Source organism: Magnolia sinica, chromosome 16 (assembly GCF_029962835.1).
Source record: "Magnolia sinica isolate HGM2019 chromosome 16, MsV1, whole genome shotgun sequence".
Lineage (NCBI taxonomy): Eukaryota > Viridiplantae > Streptophyta > Magnoliopsida > Magnoliales > Magnoliaceae > Magnolia > Magnolia sinica.
Genome location: NC_080588.1, coordinates 25,050,989 through 25,069,657, shown reverse-complemented (window position 1 = coordinate 25,069,657; position 18,669 = coordinate 25,050,989). Strand labels below are relative to the sequence as shown.

At 41.2% G+C, this 18,669-nt stretch overlaps 1 protein-coding gene across 1 annotated transcript; it reads right to left on the bottom strand.

Annotated features, from left to right (window-relative positions):
• Positions 1-2,734: 2,734 nt before the first annotated feature.
• On the bottom strand, positions 2,735-4,134 carry LOC131228786 (uncharacterized). The gene is made up of 2 exons (XM_058224653.1): positions 3,920-4,134; positions 2,735-3,017 (listed from the first exon to the last, which is right to left on the bottom strand). Exons 1-2 carry the CDS (start codon positions 4,132-4,134, stop codon positions 2,735-2,737), a joined length of 498 nt encoding a protein of 165 aa, XP_058080636.1.
• Between the last annotated feature and the right edge of the window lie 14,535 nt (positions 4,135-18,669).

Below are 18,669 nucleotides of genomic sequence, written 5' to 3'. Positions count from 1 at the left end.
CAGCTAGGGACCCAAATACAAAATTATAAGTTTAACTGTGCTAAATAAACAAACTAAATCCAACAACTACTGATTCAACCCAAAATACTCTTCCTCCTCCTAATGCGGCTCTTCCTCGTAGAACTCTTCCTCTACTCTTGCTGCACCTGCATAATCTATACGGTTGAACATTGGATGAATGAGTGGCCAGCTCAATGTGAATTCCCCTCAAGATTACACACTGATGCCTTAGACAAGTATAACATGAAAATTAATAAGGCACACAAAACATAACAAGATGCAGTCTTATTATATGCATGGATGCGTGAATGCATAATTAACCAAGGGATGCTCATCCAGTCGGACTTGGGCTCGTCACCCATGCAAAAAGGCTGGTCATCAGCGCAACACATCACGTGTGTACATCACGTACCGCATAATGACCAAGCCATTGTACATCACGTACGTAGATCGATAGTCAGTGGTCTGACAGTTAATGAAATGATACCCCAATAAACCTAAGGGCACGTGCTACAGCATCCAGAAATAGCCACCCGTCATTGCCAATATGCCATGTATATATAATTAGCCAGGCCATTATTAGTCTAATTATAATTAGCCAGTTTAATAAAGCTTAAGGTACTACGGGGGGCTCGTCACCCAGCGTAGGCCGACAGCTCGGGCAAAGTGTCCCATACTACCATCCCCGGCCCATGTGTCTACCACCTTAGAGTGTTGATAGAACCTGTCAACATATGGCTAATTAACTCTCAATGTATGGGAAGTTACCATCGTATGTTGTTTGGAGATGAAATGTTGAAGATCATCCGCATTTCAGAACTTCTCATGAGATAATCCTCATCTCGTTATCTTCTCATGAGACGAGATGGTCTCCGCTTTCAGATCATGCCGCCTTAGGAGGGATGGTCAGAGCTCGTCCACGTGGCCCAAGGAGGGCTCAGATCAAGCTAGCTGCCCTTGGTAAAAGTGGCATTGCCTCCTCTAGCTTTTTCTTAATGCAGGCGTCTGCCTGCCCATTTTTAACAATGGAAGGAGGGCGTGGATAATCCTTTGGACGAAGGGCTAGGATGACGGGAGGGTGACTGACGTGGATTGCCACATGGAGCCTCAGAAATGGCTTGATCTTCAGAGAATCATTGCATCATTACTGGCTGTCCATGGCTCGAGTACATGCTTACTTGTATAGGGAGGCTCGGATGACACGGGTCTGGTCGTCCCGGACCTCCTTACGAGATGGATGGTTCGGATTGCCCAGATGATGGCCCGAGGTGGGCCACAACTTGTGATGAAGGGACACTATCCTTTCATTACATTTAACATACGTAGTAGGGAGATTTGCCTCCTTTTTTTAAATTTTTACAGGTCAGCGCCTGTTTGACCCTCGCTGTGGTCCGGTGCACTTCGTGCAGGGGCGGTTGTGGTGTGCATGCACCCTGTGTGGGGTCCACCATGATGTTTGTGATAAATCCACTTCATCCATTGTTCTAAGGAGCTCTACGTTGGGATCTTGGACTGTTGATCAAGCCGACCCAAAATTCGGGTGGGCCATTCGTCGTCTAATCATGGGTTTTAATTGATCTAAGGGTCGGATCATTTTAGATTCGAACATGGATGGTTGAAAATGGTTCTAAGGCCCGTTTGTGTGCTTAGGCCCAGTTATTTCCCTCATAGCCACTTCCAATAGCCCCGACACCATGCAGGGATGTACGTTTGTCTGCTTGCCCATTTGTGAGATCTTGTCTCTGATCAGGATCTTCGGTGTGGGCCACCTACCTAAGCTTGCACTCTCATTCCTTGAGGAGTCTATGGTTGGATTCAATGGTTGGGTTAATCTTGTAGGAAGTGGTGGATCCTAAGCCAGTGATTCAATAGTTAAAGTTGTTAGTATCCCGTTATTCTATGACTAGATGATTTGAAATCTACTATAATTTGAGATGGTCAGTTAGGCTTACCCTTGTGGCTGGTGTAGGGTCCTTCTTATCTCCTGGGGACTCTGATGGATGACCTCAATGATGAGTGGAGGCCCCTTCCTGTATGAGTTAAATTAAAATTGTTTATTAACTAAGTTTGAAACTCCACTGATACGGGTTTAAATGGTAACACCCGTGTACCAGAGGTGCGGGGTGTAACAGTCTACCCCCTAAAAAAAATTTTGCCCTTAAAATTACCTATGGTGTGTTATTGAATAGGTGAGGGTACTTCTCCATAACTTCTACTTCCCTTTCCCAAGTTGCCTCCTCTTCGCCATGGCGTGACCAGAGAACCTTGACCAGTGGTGTTGTTTCCATCCACAGGACCTGCTCCTTGCGATCTAGGATGTGGATAGGTTCCTCGATGCAGGAAGCATCCTTAGTGAGCTCGACCTGCTCCCAGCTGATGATATGCGACTCATCTGGCATGTACTTCTTCAGCATAGATACGTGGAAGACGTTGTGGATGTTAGCCAGTGTAGTATGCAGTGCCAAGTGGTAGGCCACGGCTCCCACACGATCTGGGATCTTAAACGGCCCAATGAATCATGGTGCCAACTTCCCCTTCTGTCCAAACCTCATCAAACCCTTCATAGGTGTAATCTTCAAGAACACATGATCGTCTGCTATAAATTCCAGGTCGTGACATTGATTATCTGCATAATTCTTCTGCTTGCTTTGAGCAATCCGTAGTCATTTTCGAACCACATCGATCACCCAAGTAGTAGCTTGGACAAGCTCAGGCCCTAGTAGACTCCTTTCTCTTACTTCTGCCAGCACTGGGGAGCTCGGTAAGGGCAGCTATAGAGAGCCTCATAAGGTGCCATGCCTATGCTGGATTGGAAACTATTGTTGTACGCGAACTTCACCAGAGCCAAATGATTGTCCCAGTTACCCTGGAAGTCCAGAACCCATACCCACAACATATCTTCCAAAATCTGTTCTACCCTCTCAGTCTGCTCGTTTGTCTGAGGATGGAAGGCCATGCTAAACTTGAGCTTTGTGCCCATCTCTTCCTGTAACCTCTTCCAAAGAGTGGAAGTAAACCTGGAGTCTCAGTCCGATATGATTTACTGTGGAACTCTGTAGGACCGCATGACTTCCCAAACGTATAACCTTGCCAGACTATCGGTTGAATCTGTCGTACAAATCGGAAAGAACCGGGCAGATATTTTCAGCCTGTCCACAATTACCCAAATCGAGTCATACTTCCTTTGAGTCCTAGGAAGTCTAGCGATGAAGTCCATTGAGATGCTGTCCCACTTCCATTCTGCCAGTGGTAGCAGCTGAAGAAGGCCTGTAAGCTTGCGATGCTCGGCCTTTATCTTCTGGTACACCATACATCTAGCTACAAAGTCTGCTATGTCCATCTTCATATTGGTCCACCAATACTTTCTCTTCACGTTATTATACATCTTCGTACTCCTTGGGTGTATGGCCAATCTGGAATGATGCGCTTCTACCATCACCTCTCTCTTCAAGTCTGCATTGTCGGGTACGCACACACATCCCTAATATCGGAGAGCGCCATCACTTCCAACCCTCTAATTGGGCATTTCTTCATTTTTACATTTTTCCTTCATCTTACTAAGCCATTCGTCTTGGCCTTGAGCAAGGATTATGTGACAGACTAAGGTTAGCTCTGCAGTTAAAAGAGCCAATAAGCATCTGGCTCATCGAGTGTGAGTTAGACATCGAAGTCTTAGACAAACTTCATCATTTTCTATTCCTTGATCATCAAGGTGGTTATCAGCTCATGCTTCTTCTTTCGACTCAATGCATCATCCATGGAGTTTTCCTTACCAGGATGGTAAGATATATCGAAGTGGAAGTCCTTAAGTGTCTCTATCCATCGATGCTTGCGCATATTCGAGTCCTTCTACATAAAGATATATTTTAAACTTTTGTGGTCACAAAATAACTGGAATTCCTCCCCATAAGGATAATACCTCCAAATCTTCAAAGCGAAGACCACCGCTACCAATTCCAGGTCATGTGTCAGGTAATTCTCCTCGTGCTTCTTCAGCTGTCGCAAAGTGTAAGCAATCACCCTATCATTCTGCATCAACACACATCCTAGCCCCAACTTCGATGCATCGCTATACACCACGAACTTCCCTCCCTCATGTGGAAGAGTGAGTACTCGTGTGGAAGTCGGTCTCATCTTTAGCTCCTGGAAGGCTGCTTTCGTGTTCTCGTCCCACGTGAATCAGTTGTTTTCTTCGTCAGTTGGGTGAGTGGTCGCGTAATCCTGGAGAATTCCTTGATGAAGCATCTGTAATACCCTGTCATGCCCAGAAAACTCCAAACCTTAGTGATTGTGGTGGGTTATTCCCATTTAGACACTGCTTCCACCTTGGCGGGATCAATAACTATGCCTTCTTCTTTCACTATGTCCCATGAACTTCACTTCCTCTTCCCAGAATCACACTTGGTCAGCTTGGTGTACAATTGATTTTCTTTCAGGGTGTTTAAGACCGTGCGCAGGTGCTGTTCGTGTTCTTCCCGACTCTTCGAGTAGACTAAGATATCGTTAATGAACACGATTACAAACCGATCTTGGTACAACATGAATATGCAGTTCATCAGATCCATAAATACGATAGGGGCATTGGTGAGGCCAAAAGACATTACTAAGAACTCGTAGTGCCCATAGCGAGTTCTGAATGCCGTCTTAGGGATATCCTCATCCCTGATCCTCAACTGATGGTACCCTGATCACATATCAATCTTAGAGAAGTATCTGTCACCCTTAAGCTGATCAAATAAATTGTCGATGCGCGGCAGAGGGTACTTGTTCTTTATCGTCACTTCGTTCAGTCTCCGGTAATCGATACAGAGACGCATTGACCCGTCCTTCTTCTTCACGAAAAGGACTGGTGCTCCCCATGAGGAAACGCTGGGGCGGATGAATCCTTGGGTTAACAACTCATCTATCTGACTCATCAGTTCCTCCATCTCATAAGGAGGCATGTGAAATGGAGGCAGTGATATGGGGGCGGTCCCTGGCTTGAGGTCTATATAAAAGTCTACCTCTTGCCTAGGGGGAAGTCCTGGTATTTCTTGAAACATCTCGGGGAAGTCTCACACTACTGGTACCGGGCTGATGGTAGCTTCAACTATCTTGGGTTCGCTGGGGACAGTTTGCTGGTAGTGGAATGCCCTCGTCCCGCATTCTCTTGTAGCAGTTCCGGGCAGTGTGGTTCTCTCTGCCGCAGTAATCGCAACGCTTGTTGGGAGGTATGGGCAAAGCACTGACGGGTAGGATCCTGAACCTCCTCTCTGGGACAGGCGGGGTGGGAGGCACCTACCTCGGTCTGCCTGAGGTGTGAGGGGCATGCCCTGATAGTGCGCTTGAAGTCCTTCTTGACCCTCATCGCCTTATCTACCAATTCCGAGAAGTCTTTGAAGTCCCAGGCACACAAATGCGACTAGATCCTTGGCTTGAGCCCCTCCTTAAACTTCTGTAACTTATATTCCACATCCTCAAGGGCCTTGGGCACATATCAGGAGAGCTCATCAAATTGTGCCTCGTACTAGGCGACGATCATGTTCCCCTGCGCCAGCTTCAGAAACTGTGCAATCTTCTCATTTCTGCACGATCGCGGGAAATACTTCTCCAGGAACTTCGTCTTGAATCCTGCCCATGTCCATGTGTACCCAAGCGGCACACCTCGATGTAGGCCTTGCCACCAGTTCTCGGCTTCTCCCTCCAGCAGATATGTGGGTAGGTTGATCATCTAGGAGTTCGAGCATTCTAGTGGCCTCACCATATTGGCGATCCTCGCCAATCAGTGCTCTGCCAGTACTGGGTTGGGTGCCCCCTCGAATGTCGGTGGTCGGAGCCTCTGGAAACGCTCGAATATGTTTGTGCCCTGGACCTCTCCATCACGTGATGTCACCCCACGATTCCGGTCTCGCAAAGTTTCCATCACGAGGGCGTGTGTGGCTTGCTGCTGTTGCATATAGGCAGCCTGCTGCTACTGTATGGTCACCACCATCTATCTGAAGGCTGCGAAAGCTGTGAAAGTGCTATGTTAATAAACCCTAAGTATTGTCTAATTTTGGTGTGATAAACCAATTCAAGTTTGTATCTTGATTTTTTTCAAGCTCGTGCATCTGTTCACATTGAATCTTCGATGTTCGATCTGTTCATGCTGAATCTATCTTGCCGATATCTATGACGAACTTACCGATATCTTTAAACTAGAAGAAAGTGAAGACTTTCATATATTGAGTGAAGACAGAGTTTCTATGAACATTGCGGTTCAAGAAATGGAACCATAAAAGTCCAAGAACTCAAGACTTAGTTGAATATTATGTTTGGTATGTCGAGTTCAAGCTTTGAAGATCGCAATAATTAAAGCTACTAAAGTGATTGATAGATTAAGTGTTCATATGTTATATCTTACAAGTAAGGTAGATTGACTTAAATTGACTTTAGATTATGATTAGATCATTTCATACTTTCGGTCGATCATTTTGGCTGTTTTATAAGTGTAAAATTATATTCTTTCGACTAGCCTTAGCACTGGCTCGACCAATCCTAGTATTTCCTCGACCAGTCCAGGATTTGTTATGAATTTTTAAAAATTTTCTGTTGCTCTATGACCAGTCCTGGAAACTGCTCGACCAGTTGTGTGAATAGTGCTCAACTAATCGTGCAGTGCTCGACTCATTTTTCAGTGAGTAATCTGGACTCACATGACCAGTCGTGTGGTGTCCACGACTAGTCGAGCAGGCCACTCGACCAGTCGTGGGACCCATAAGGCCAGTCGTGTGACTGAAAAATCTTATCACGCCAGAATTTTTGAAAATCTGTTTGGATAAGGCCAGTCGTAGCTAACCAAAGGCTAGTCGTGCGAATCGATTTCTCACCTATAAATAGTAGGGGTGCATATTGAACCGGTAGAATCGTGGAACAGGATCAGAACCGACCAAATGGTCGGTTTGGTTCCGGTTCCAAAAATAAAAAAACCAGTTACATCAGTTCGGTTCTCGGTTTGGGGGTATGTAGAACCTAACCAAACCGTGAACCGATCTATAGAACCAAATCGTGGATCCGATCCATAGAACCAAACCGTGGAACTGAACCTAGAACTGAACTTGGAACTGAACCAACAACCCTTTGATTGTTTCCATATTTGACTCATGATTTATGGTTTATAATGCACCATTTAATTATTTTCATAAATGTATTTTTGCACACCTTATACAATATCTAAACCATTCATCAAGTGGACCACAACATGGATGGACATGAACTAGATAATAAAATTAAACATGCAATTGGGCTGGATTATAAAATGCCCAGAACTGTGGAACCGATCTAGAACCGAACCGGTTTTAATGGTTTGGTTCCGTTTCGATTCTAGGATGCCAACAGTCCGGTTTCGATTCCAAATATCCTGGAACCGTTAGGAACGGTTCAGTTCCAGTTTCACCCTAGAACTGGACCAAACCGACCCATGTGCACCCCTAATAAATAGTGCTCGAATTTCAGAGTTTTCTATTCAATTCTTATCATTCTTAAGCAATCACTCTGAGATAATTTTGAGTACATTCTAAGCTATTTTGTGCATATTTAAGATTATTTAAAGTAGCTCTTGTTTTTTTTTTTTTTTGATTCTCTATTCCATTCTCATTTTGAAAAGGGATATTTAATTTACCCTTCCTTGAGATCAAAATTAATATAAAGCCCTTGCTGATTTAATTAAAAATCATCTAGACTTAGAACCCTATACACTTGTGAGACTGAATGTTAAACATCCATGTTATCATCAAGTTGGTTCTACCGGGCTTCTTCAGAATCGTCATACAGATAAGTTTTTTACTTTTTCTGTAATTCAATTCATTTATGGTTTGTGAGATTATTCTAGAAAATCTCTATTTTGGTTTTGTCTGAGGTGATCCAGAAAATCTCAGAACGAGGGGTTTTTGAATTGTGTAAGCCCATCTAAAGACACAATTATGAAGGTTTTAGGTGAACCTTAAAAAACCTATTTTGATTAGTGAACGCTAATATCCCAAGGGAGTGGATATTAGGAGTGGAGTAGTTGTGTGGCTGTTTATTAACAGTTGGTGTACACATAAGCGAACCACTATAATTCTCAGTGTTTGGTGGATGTGTGATTTATTTCTTTATCTTTTATGGTTTAAGATTGTGAGATATATTTGTGGATGTGAATGTTGTAATCTTTATATTTCAGCATTGTGTGGTGAATGTTGTAATAGATTAGTTTCTATTTCTTTCATATCCTCTTGAGTTTGAGTTTTTCATACTCACCCATGTTCTAGTAAGGTTCTCCTGCCATAAACCATTGGTTTTTGGTGTTAGGTTGTCCTTAGAACCAAGTTTGTATCAACCTCTCAATACTTTCTTTTATTATTTACATTCTTTTGGCTATATGTTGTCTCTATTCTGCTTATTAATTTTTATTTGGCATAGTCCTATTCACCCCCCCCCCCCCTCTAGGACATATAGCTCGGCCTTTTCGAGTGGTATCCAAGCCTAATAGCTTGTTTATTTGAATTTAATTCTTGAGCTAACTGATCTGAGCTTTTAAGATGTCAAATTTTGATAGTCTTTCTATAACTAGGCCTCCACCTTTTAATGACTCTAATTTTGCTTATTGGAAAGCCAAAATGAGAATATTCTTCAGGTCTCTTGATGAGAATGTGTGGCAAGCCACAATAATTAAATGGACTCCACCTACTGTTGAAGTTCTAGGCCTTAATGGAACTAAATCTCCAAGGGTTGCTCCATATAACACTTGGACCACTCTTCAGAGAACTGAGAGTAGTGCTAATGCCAAGGCTTTAAATGTAATTACTTGTGTACTATTAGCAAATGAATTCAAAAGAATTATATCTTGTGATACTGCAAAATAAGCCTGGGATATCTTAGAAATGACACACGAGGGTATGACTACTGTTAAGAAATCTAAACTACAAATCCTCACCACTAGGTTTGAGGAAATACATATGGAAGAAAGTGAAACATTTATGAAATTCTATAATAAGTTGAATGACACAGTCAACTCTATGTGGGGTCTTGGAGATAGCATCCCAGAAAGCAAAGTTTGTGCGAAAATACTACGCTCACTACCTGAAAGGTTCAATTCAAAAGTCACGGCCATTTAGGAACTTCGTGATACAGACCATATGCAGGTTGAAGAACTGGTTGGTTCTTTACAAACCTACGAGTTAAACTTTAAAGCTCTGAAAGGTAAATCTATCGCCCTTAAGTCATCGAAAAGCTTGTCTCATGAAAATAACAATTCTGATTTAGAAAATTCTGAAGATGATATGACCCTTTTAGCTAAAAAGTCTTACAAGATTTTCAAAAGTAAAAAAGAGAGTTGATGTTCAAAGACCTACTAAAAAGAAAAGATCAAGATTAAAAATTTGAAAATCTTTAAAAGACAACTAATGCTACAACTACCATGAATATGGGCATCTAGCAAACAAATGTCCTAAAATGGACTAACCTAAAAAGAAAGGTATGTTGGTTACATGGGATGAAACTTCCTGCTCTGAAGCCTCTTTTGAGTTAGAAGATTCTGAAACCGAGTTGAGTAATGATGTTAAAGCCCTAATGACTCTAGCCAAGTTCACTTTCTCAGATAATGATACAACCAGTGAAGAAAATCTGGGAAGTGATCATAAGAATGAAGAAGATCTTCAGGATGCTTATAATGCCCTATACAGGGAAGTTGTAAAATAGCTGTTAAATTAAAACTACAGAAAGAAAATTTTTTAAAATTGAAAGAGAATTTTGATAATCTGGTTTTGAAAAAAATTACACCTTTCAGATTGCTTTGAAAAAACTATGTGTGACTTAGATTTCAAAACGTCCTAAGTTGAAAACTTAAAATCTGAAATTGAAAACCTAAAACTAGAAGTCTCTTCAATTTTGAGTTTGAAGAACACATGGAGGTATCCCCAAGGAAATCCTAAATTAGAAAAACTTTTATCCAGATCCAAAAAATGTGATGATCGATCTGGATTGGGCTACAATAAAAATATGCCTCCCAAATATAAGAATACTCCTCCTAAATTTATTAAAGGGGAGTCTTCTAACTCAAAAGGGAAAAGTCTGAATCAAAATATTTCTAAAATGACTAAAACTTTTCAGTCCTTAAATTCTAAAAAGAACCATATCAATTATAAAAATCAGAACTGTAATCCTTTAGCTGAGAAAATTGTAGACTTGCTTAAGGAGCTCTTAAAATCTAACTCAGTGGGTAGGACTATAACAATTATAATTAGAAGAAGACCAACTATGCTCCTAAACCCAAAACTTTAATGAAATGGGTCCCTAAGGTTGCTTGTTTAGTTGCCCACACCGCATTCAAAGCCACGAGCCGTTCAAAGTGGTACCTGGATAGTGGTTGCTCCGAACATATGATAGGTGACAAAAGTCTGCTCACCAATCTTAAAGACATGAATAATGATTCAGTCACATTCAGTGATGGTAGCAACTGCAAAATTCTTGGCCAAGGTACAGTTCAACTCCCTAACCTCCCTCTATTTAAGAATGTTTTATATGTAGAAGGTTCAAAACATAATTTATTAAGCATTTCTCAAATTTGCGATAATAATCACAGTGTAAAATTTTCAAACCAAAAATGTGAAATCTTTTATAAGAATGGGTTTGTAATATTAACTGGTCATAGAACTTCTGAGAACTGCTATATAGTTGGTGACTTAAGCTCATCTAAGCTATCATGTTACATGGTCCATACCGATGAGAACAAACTATGGCATAAGCGCCCAAGACATGTACAGTAATGCAACTTATATAGATTGAGCAAAAGTGATTTGGTAAGAGGTCTACCCAAAATAAAGAAAGTGGATAAGATATGTGGCGAGTGACAGATTGGTAAACAAACCACGAGTGTTGACAAAAAGATAAACTCCAATGCCACATCTAAACCACTCGAACTTCTCCACATGGATCTCATTGGACTAAGTAGAATGGAGAATCGAGGTGGCAAGAAGTATATTTTGGTCATTGTAGATGACTTTACTTGGTATACTTGGGCAGTCTTCTTAAGAGAGAGATCTGAAACTCTTGACAAAGTAAAAAAGGTACTTAAATGTATCCAAAATGAAAAAGTGTTACAAGTCACTAAGATCCGTAGTGATCATGGTTCTAAGTTTGAAAATAGTAGTGTTGAGAAATTTTGTAGTGACCAAGGAATATCACAAGAAATATTCTACTCCCAAAACACCATAACAAAATGGGATAGCGGAAAGGAAAAATAGGGTGCTTCAAGAAATGGCAAATGTAATGTTAAATAGTATGAAACTTCCTAAAAATCTCTGGGCTAAAGCCGTAAATACTGCTTGGTATATAATTAACCGTGTTTATATTAGAAAATCAAATAATAAAACGGCTTATGAGATATGGTTTGATAAGAAGCCTTCTGTCAAGTACTTTTGAGTTTTCGACAGTAAATGCTATATCTTACGTGACCGAGAACATCTGCGTAAATTTGACACCAAAAGTGATGAAGGGATATTTTTAGAGTATGTTCTGAATAGTCGAGCATATCGGATACTTAACAAGAGGACCGGTGTAATACAAGAATCTATTAATGTGGTCATTGATGATCATTTGAATACACCTGTCTCAAGTTCAGAAGATGATGAGGTTCTTTTAATTGATAAACCAGACTCTTCATCTAATCAAAATAACACTGAACTACGAACAAATAAAGATCACCCTACTAATCAAATCCTTAAAAATCCCCTCACTGGTGTATGCACTCGTAAACAATTAGAAGATCTGTGTAACTACGTGTGCTTTACATCTTAAATGGAACTGGCTAATGTAAAAGAAGCCCTTACTGATAAAAACTGGATTGTCGCTATGCAAGAAGAGCTCAATCAGTTTATGAGAAATGATGTTTGGTATTTAGTTCCAAGACCAACTAATAAACATATTATTAGAACAAAATGGATTTTCAAGAATAAGTCTGATGAACTTGGTAACATAATTATAAACAAGGCTAGGCTGGTTATACAAGGATACACCCAAACTGAAGGTATTGATTATGATGAAACCTTTGTCCCAGTAGCTCGTCTTGAATTAATCAGACTGTTTATATCCATTGCGTGTTTTAAAAAATTTAAAATATATCAAATAGATGTTAAGAGTACATTTTTAAATGATGATTTGCATGAAGAAGTATACGTTAAACAACCAAAGGGTTTTGAATACCCTAAGCATGCTAATCATGTTTATCGCCTAATAAAAGCACTTTATGGTTTGAAACAAACTCCCAGGGCATGGTACGAGAAATTAACTAAATTCTTGTTAAGTCATGAGCTTGTTATGGGGAGTGTAGATAAAACATTATTTGTTAAGAAAAATAATGATCATATTTTAATAGTGCAAATCTATGTTGATGACATTATCTATAGATCTACCTATGCTAACATGACTATTGAGTTTGCAGATCTTATGAAGTCCAAATTCGAAATGAGCATGGTTGGAGAACTAAATTATTTCCTGGGGTTGCAAGTCAAACAGCTTCCTGATAGATTCTTCATCTCTCAAACCAAATATGCTCTGAACTTAGTTAAAAGGTTCGGATTTGAGAGTGAAAAATATTTTGATACTCTAATAAGTGTACCACTTTGAAACTCTCTAAGGATTCAACAGATAAGAGTGTGGATCCTAAGTTGTATTGCAGTATGATAGGAAGTTTACTTTATTTAATTACGAGTCGACCTGATATTTTTTTAGCACTAGAATTTGTGTCAGATATCAATCGGACCCTAAAGAGTCCCACTTGACTGCTGTTAAGCGTATTTTGCGATATGTCGCTAGTTTAGCTAATCTTGGTCTCTGGTATCCACATGATACTAGTGTGCAATTAGTTGGTTACACGGATGCTGATTGGGTTGGTAACATTGATGATCGTAAATAGACCAGCGGTGGTTGTTTCTATGTCGAGAATTGTCTAGTTTCCTAGTTAAGTAAGAAACAAAGTTCCGTATTGCTCTCCACTGCTGAGGCTGAATATATTGCTGTAGGTAATGCATGCACTCAGCTAGTATAGATGAAGAAAATGTTAAGCGATTACGGAATTACGCAAGAATCTATGATGTTATATTGTGATAACTCAAGTGCAATTAATATTTTCAAAAATCCTATTCAGCATTCACGAACCAAGCACATTGACATTAGGTATCATTATATTCGTGAATTGGTGTGCATATTTGACTGGTCGTGCCACCTGTCGTTATCTTTTCAGCAATCATGAATATACCTGTTATTGATGACGGCATACCCATATCCACTTTACAATCTAGACCTTTTGTAAATGCTAAACAATTGATTACGAGAGTTCTCTGTAACATGAATGCGGAATGGAACGGCAGTACTGTGCTCAATTCCAAATATATGTTACCCAGATACAGGGTCTTGCATCGGAATTTTATTTCGAACGTCTATCCTCGCCTAGGTAACAAGATTGAGCTGACCTCTTTTATGGCCCGCATTATGCATTCAGTTGTATCTAGTATCCATATATGTCTTCCTTCTTTTATCTGTCATCATATTATTCAATTTCATCTCCATCCTGGTCATAGCGATATTCCATTCACTTATCTTATGACTGCCTTAGCTAATCATGCTTTGATAGCTATGCCTATTGGAGAAGGTTCTATTAATCTCCGTCCATTTAACAATTCTAATATCAACAAGATGAACCTGGACTTGGTACCTGGTCAAGTTGATGGGAATGCTGGAGGAGATGAAGAAGCTGATGCTTTACCTCAAGAAGACGTTAATATGGATGATTTATCTTGAATCAGATTCTGAGGCTGACCCTGATTATCAGCCTTCTGATTTCAATGAGAGGTTACGTAATCTTACGGAACAGGTGGCTCATATTTGTGTAACCCAAGATTCTTAATTTTCTTATATGCGCAAATATATGAGGTGCATTAATAAGGGTTTATATCAAATTGATCCATCTATTCCTGCTTCCTCTTCAGGTAATTAGTTTTATTTTGATTTAATGGTATTTGTAATAACTTTATTCTAACTCTTTTCCCTATGACTAATTGGATAATTTTATTTAAACTCTTATCTATTCAGTTCAGATACTCTGTTTATTTGATTTGGATGAGTAATTAATTCTACATGCTCTCTTATTCTCTTCATTTATCCTTATTCGCTTCCTTTATCATGTTGTGACAAAAAAAGGGGAGATATTGTAATATCGAATGAGGATATGATATGATGAAATGTGGCTAATATTTTTTTTTTTGTAGAGAGTATTGGATTAAGGGGGAGAGTTGATTATTGTGCATGATATCTATTATGGATCATATCATACATGTGTGTGCACGTTAGTGCAACACATGTTTGTGTAATGTGTTGTTTGAATATCTATTGCATATCGTAATTTTGGTTTTGTCACAATTTGACAGCTTCATGCTCCAAGCTCCATGCTACTATAACCTAACACCACCTGCATGCATCTATTGTGCATAAGCTTATAGAAAGCTTAGAGGGTGGTGAAAGTGTGTGTAAGGTAAGTGCCAAGTATACAATAACGCCCATAAGTCATACATCATCGGGATAAGCATAAATACTGATAAGATCAGGAATCATATGATATCAGAGTAAGCGGAAATATACTGGTAGGTCCATGAATCATACAATAATAGAATACGTAATGTGGATCGGCTATGCAAATATGGAAGCCAAATATCAAATGCTGATGATGCAATGCAATATACATATCCTGTTAAGTCTGACTAGGCCATATAAGTGTAAAAACATAGTAACCTAAAATGTTAAGTACTGCGGATGCAATGTAATATGCGGTGCGAATGAAATGACCATACTGGAATGTGAAGTCGGGATGATAGTACGTAGTATCGCAGGCTATGGGGTCCACCACAAGGGACTTCTATCCAAACCAGTCCCATACCTAAATTTGGATAGTCACACTCAATGTGGTAAACTCCTGATCTCAGGTTAGTCGCACGGCCAACCGAAATCTTGACCATGCGAAGGTACACGTAACAAATAGTTACGCACCACTAGCCTGAGTGGATAGTGAATGAATGAATGGATATGCAATTTCTGCTCAATAAGTCCACATATCAGTACGGTTGCTCTCTGGGCAAATCATCGGGGACTATTACACTCCACACTGACCGCCTCCTCCCTAGCTGCACAACCCAGTGAGTGGTAGAGACCTCACTATCCGCCTAGGCAGCAGTTTACCAATACCTACTCAGCTCATTAATAGAGGACCTATTTATGAGCTAGACATACTCGGCCTACCATATAGTCCCCTCACTCGGGCGGATAAGGCCACACCCCCTCCCAACTGACTATGACTAGTGGAGACGCGGCCTACTGGTATTCGGCACTTGGGTGCTCATGTTCCACTCGGTCTTAACGTTGGGGCACCTCCTGGCCTCGAAGATTCTAGGATTTTCACCCAAGGACATCCTAAGTGCCCATAGTGCTAGAACCAAGTATTTTCGGTGTCCCATTTAGCCATCCACGATGTGCCTGTGGAGGCCACGACCCTGATGTCGCTAGGGCGTACAATGATCAAGTCACATATATGTGAGATGCATGAGTCACACTATTTAGTCATGTAGCAATCTTGTGCATACGGCGCGATAATGTGGGCACTCTGTCTCATAAGGAGTCCCATAAATAATCTGTCCAATGGCGTATGCTATGATTAAACATTCCTCATATCAGGCATACATATGATGTGTATGGGCATGAATCATTGAGTTATACTAAGCATTTTATATGGTGATGAACTATCCTCACAATGAAGACCTTAATGGCCTATACACAACAAGTACGGGCCTATCAATGGGCCCTAGGGAGAGTTATAATGTGGACATTTAACCAACATTATTCTTACAATGTGGACGTCAAACCAACATTGCTCCCAAGGCATGGCTCGCCATAAATGTCATTACATAACCCATGGTGGAATCACATAATGCAATAGACCTTGTATACATCCCATTGAGCCTCGACCCATGGGCTTCAAATACATCAAATGGGCCTCATCATATGGTCCTCATATATGTCAAGGTGGGCCTTAACAATGGGCCTCATACACATCACGGTGGGCCTCAATAACGGGCCTCATACACATCAAGGTGGGCCTCAATAACAGGCCTCATGCACATCAAGGTGGGCCTCAATAACGAGCCTTGAATACATCACAATGGGCCTTAACCCATGGGCCCCAAATACATCACAATGGGCCTTGACCCACGGCCCTAATACATCACAATGAGCCTCAACCCATGGGCCTTATATATATATTGAATAGGCCACACCAATTGGGCCTTACATACATTGTAATGAGCCATAACCCATGGGCTTTGCATACATCACAATGGGCCTAATAACATGGGCCTCATATATATCATAATGGGCCTCTACCCATGAGCTCCAAATGCATCACGATGGGCCTCACAGATGTACCACAAAATACATCAAGGTGAACAATTTGCACACATGTTCAAATAGTGGACGGTGTCGATATACATCAATGTGGGGCCTGCTGCCAATAAAGGAGCAACTAGATGGCTGCTGCACAGGCAGTTGGCTGCACTTAGGAAGGCAAATGTGGGTACCACGTAGGGCCCACCACCATGCATATATTATATAGTATATAATATATAATATATAATATAATATATTATTTAGTAGTGGGACCCACGACACTTACTGCCGTCATATGGCAGTGGGTCCCACCATCAAATAGATGGACGACATTTATAAAACACATACATCACATGGGAGGTCCCACCGTCCAGTGGTGTGGATGGTGGTGACAAAACACATACACCATACATACACCATGCTGGTTCCATCGTCCACTACCGCGGACGGTGTGAATAAAACTCATACATCATTATGGGTCCCACCATAACATTTTTATGTCATCCAATCTGTTGATAAGGTCTCACAGACCCAGAAGAATAGGAAAAACAAATTTTGTATCAATCTAAAACTTCTGTGATACCCAAAAGGGTTTCAATGGCAGATGTTCAATCCAACTGTTTCTTGTGATGTGGGCCACCTGAGTTCCAGATAGGGTTGATTTTTTACAGGGGGCCCACTGCAAAAGGGGCTTACCAAATTCACGGTGTAGATGTTCTACACACATCACAGTGGGACCCACAGCTGGGACTGTGGTCCCTGCCCGCCCGCCAGACGCAGCAACGTCCTGCTGCAGCAGCAGCAGCAGCAGGCGCTGCCTAATATATTCATTATATTTTTTTAAAAAGAAACTAATTTTTTGGTGGTTTTTCATATGTGGGGCCCACATCAGGTGAATCTGACCCAGCTATTGGTTTCCATGGCTCAAGACAAGCCAAACAAGCCCATTATTCGATATATTTTGGGGTATAGAAATGACAGGGGGTATTTCAACAGTAAAAATGTTGTTTGTTATGCTATAGCCCACCAAAAAATCAGATCAGCTTCATTTTTTCAGCTCAACGCCTCAAATAATCTAAAGAATAGGATGAACAACATGGATTACATTCATGCATCAAGGTGGGGCCTACACAAGTGGCCCACCCCAAATGCTTTACACCAAGCTAATATTTATGTTTTCCATTCAACGTCTAGCGTCCAGGGACGCTGGACGGTTGTGCATTTCAAGTGGGCTGCCCACGTGGGCCACTAAATGATGGGTGGTGTGGATCAACACTCATAAAGTGGGCCCCATCTATAGATGACTTGGATAAAATACATGCCTTATGGTGGGGTCCATCCGGGTGAGTCACACAGCCACATCATCACATACAACAAGAAAAAAAATGAAAGAGAGAGGGAGAGAGAGAGAGAGACGTGTGTGATGGAGGGACCCCGACACTCTGGGCCCTCCATTGCAATCAATCATACATCAAGTGGGTCCCATAACACGTGGGCCCATCAAATCAAAGATCAACGGTAGAGATTCCTTCTCCACCAAAATGGAAGGTTTAGATGACCTCTAGCCATGCAAAGAAAATAAACATGATGGGGTCCATAGAGAATGGCCCCATCATGAAATGATCATGCGGATCAAGGTGGGCCATCGGCCACACCTAGGGTCTAAAGTGAGATCCATACCATCAATCGGTAAGCCTTATTTGGCCCTTCATAAAAAAAAAGAAATCTAGGCCTAATAGAGCACCCACCGTTTAATCTTCTCGGTCCGTTGGAACACTGGTCTCCTTGTGTTTCACTTTGATGGAGGGTGATGAGAGTTGAATGCTAGGATGAAGGTTTTTGGGATGTGAAGGTGGGCCACACAAAGTTACTTTTCTCTCACATGGGAGAGCTTGGACGTCCCCTTTTTTTTGCTTAGCTTGGAATGTGTTGAGAAATGAGAGAGAGAGAGGGTTGTAAGGAGTGATGGATGTGAGGTGAGTGATGGGTGAGGTGAGTGATGTACTTGACATGTATGGGTGTGTAGAGAGAGGGTGAGAGAGAGTTGACTTGGTGGTTGCTTGACTTGGGGAGAAAGAAAGCATTGATTGATTGATTGAGTGAGTGATTGATTGATAGGACATGTTGTAGAGATTCTCTTAGGATTGCAAATGCGTGGCGTTTCTTTGAAATAAACGTCAGCCCACATCTCCCTGCCAGGGTATCGGATCGGTGCGTAATACGCGGCGTCGGAACCGCAGCGAT

Excerpts from the sequence above, each read along its gene's own strand:
- LOC131228786 (XM_058224653.1), bottom strand. The coding sequence starts at position 4,134 with ATGAGACCGACTTCCACACGAGTACTCACTCTTCCACATGAGGGAGGG. Across the intron at positions 3,018-3,919 it reads TTCGCTTTGAAGATTTGGAG|GTTTACTTCCACTCTTTGGA; the intron begins GTATTATCCTTA and ends CTGAGACTCCAG.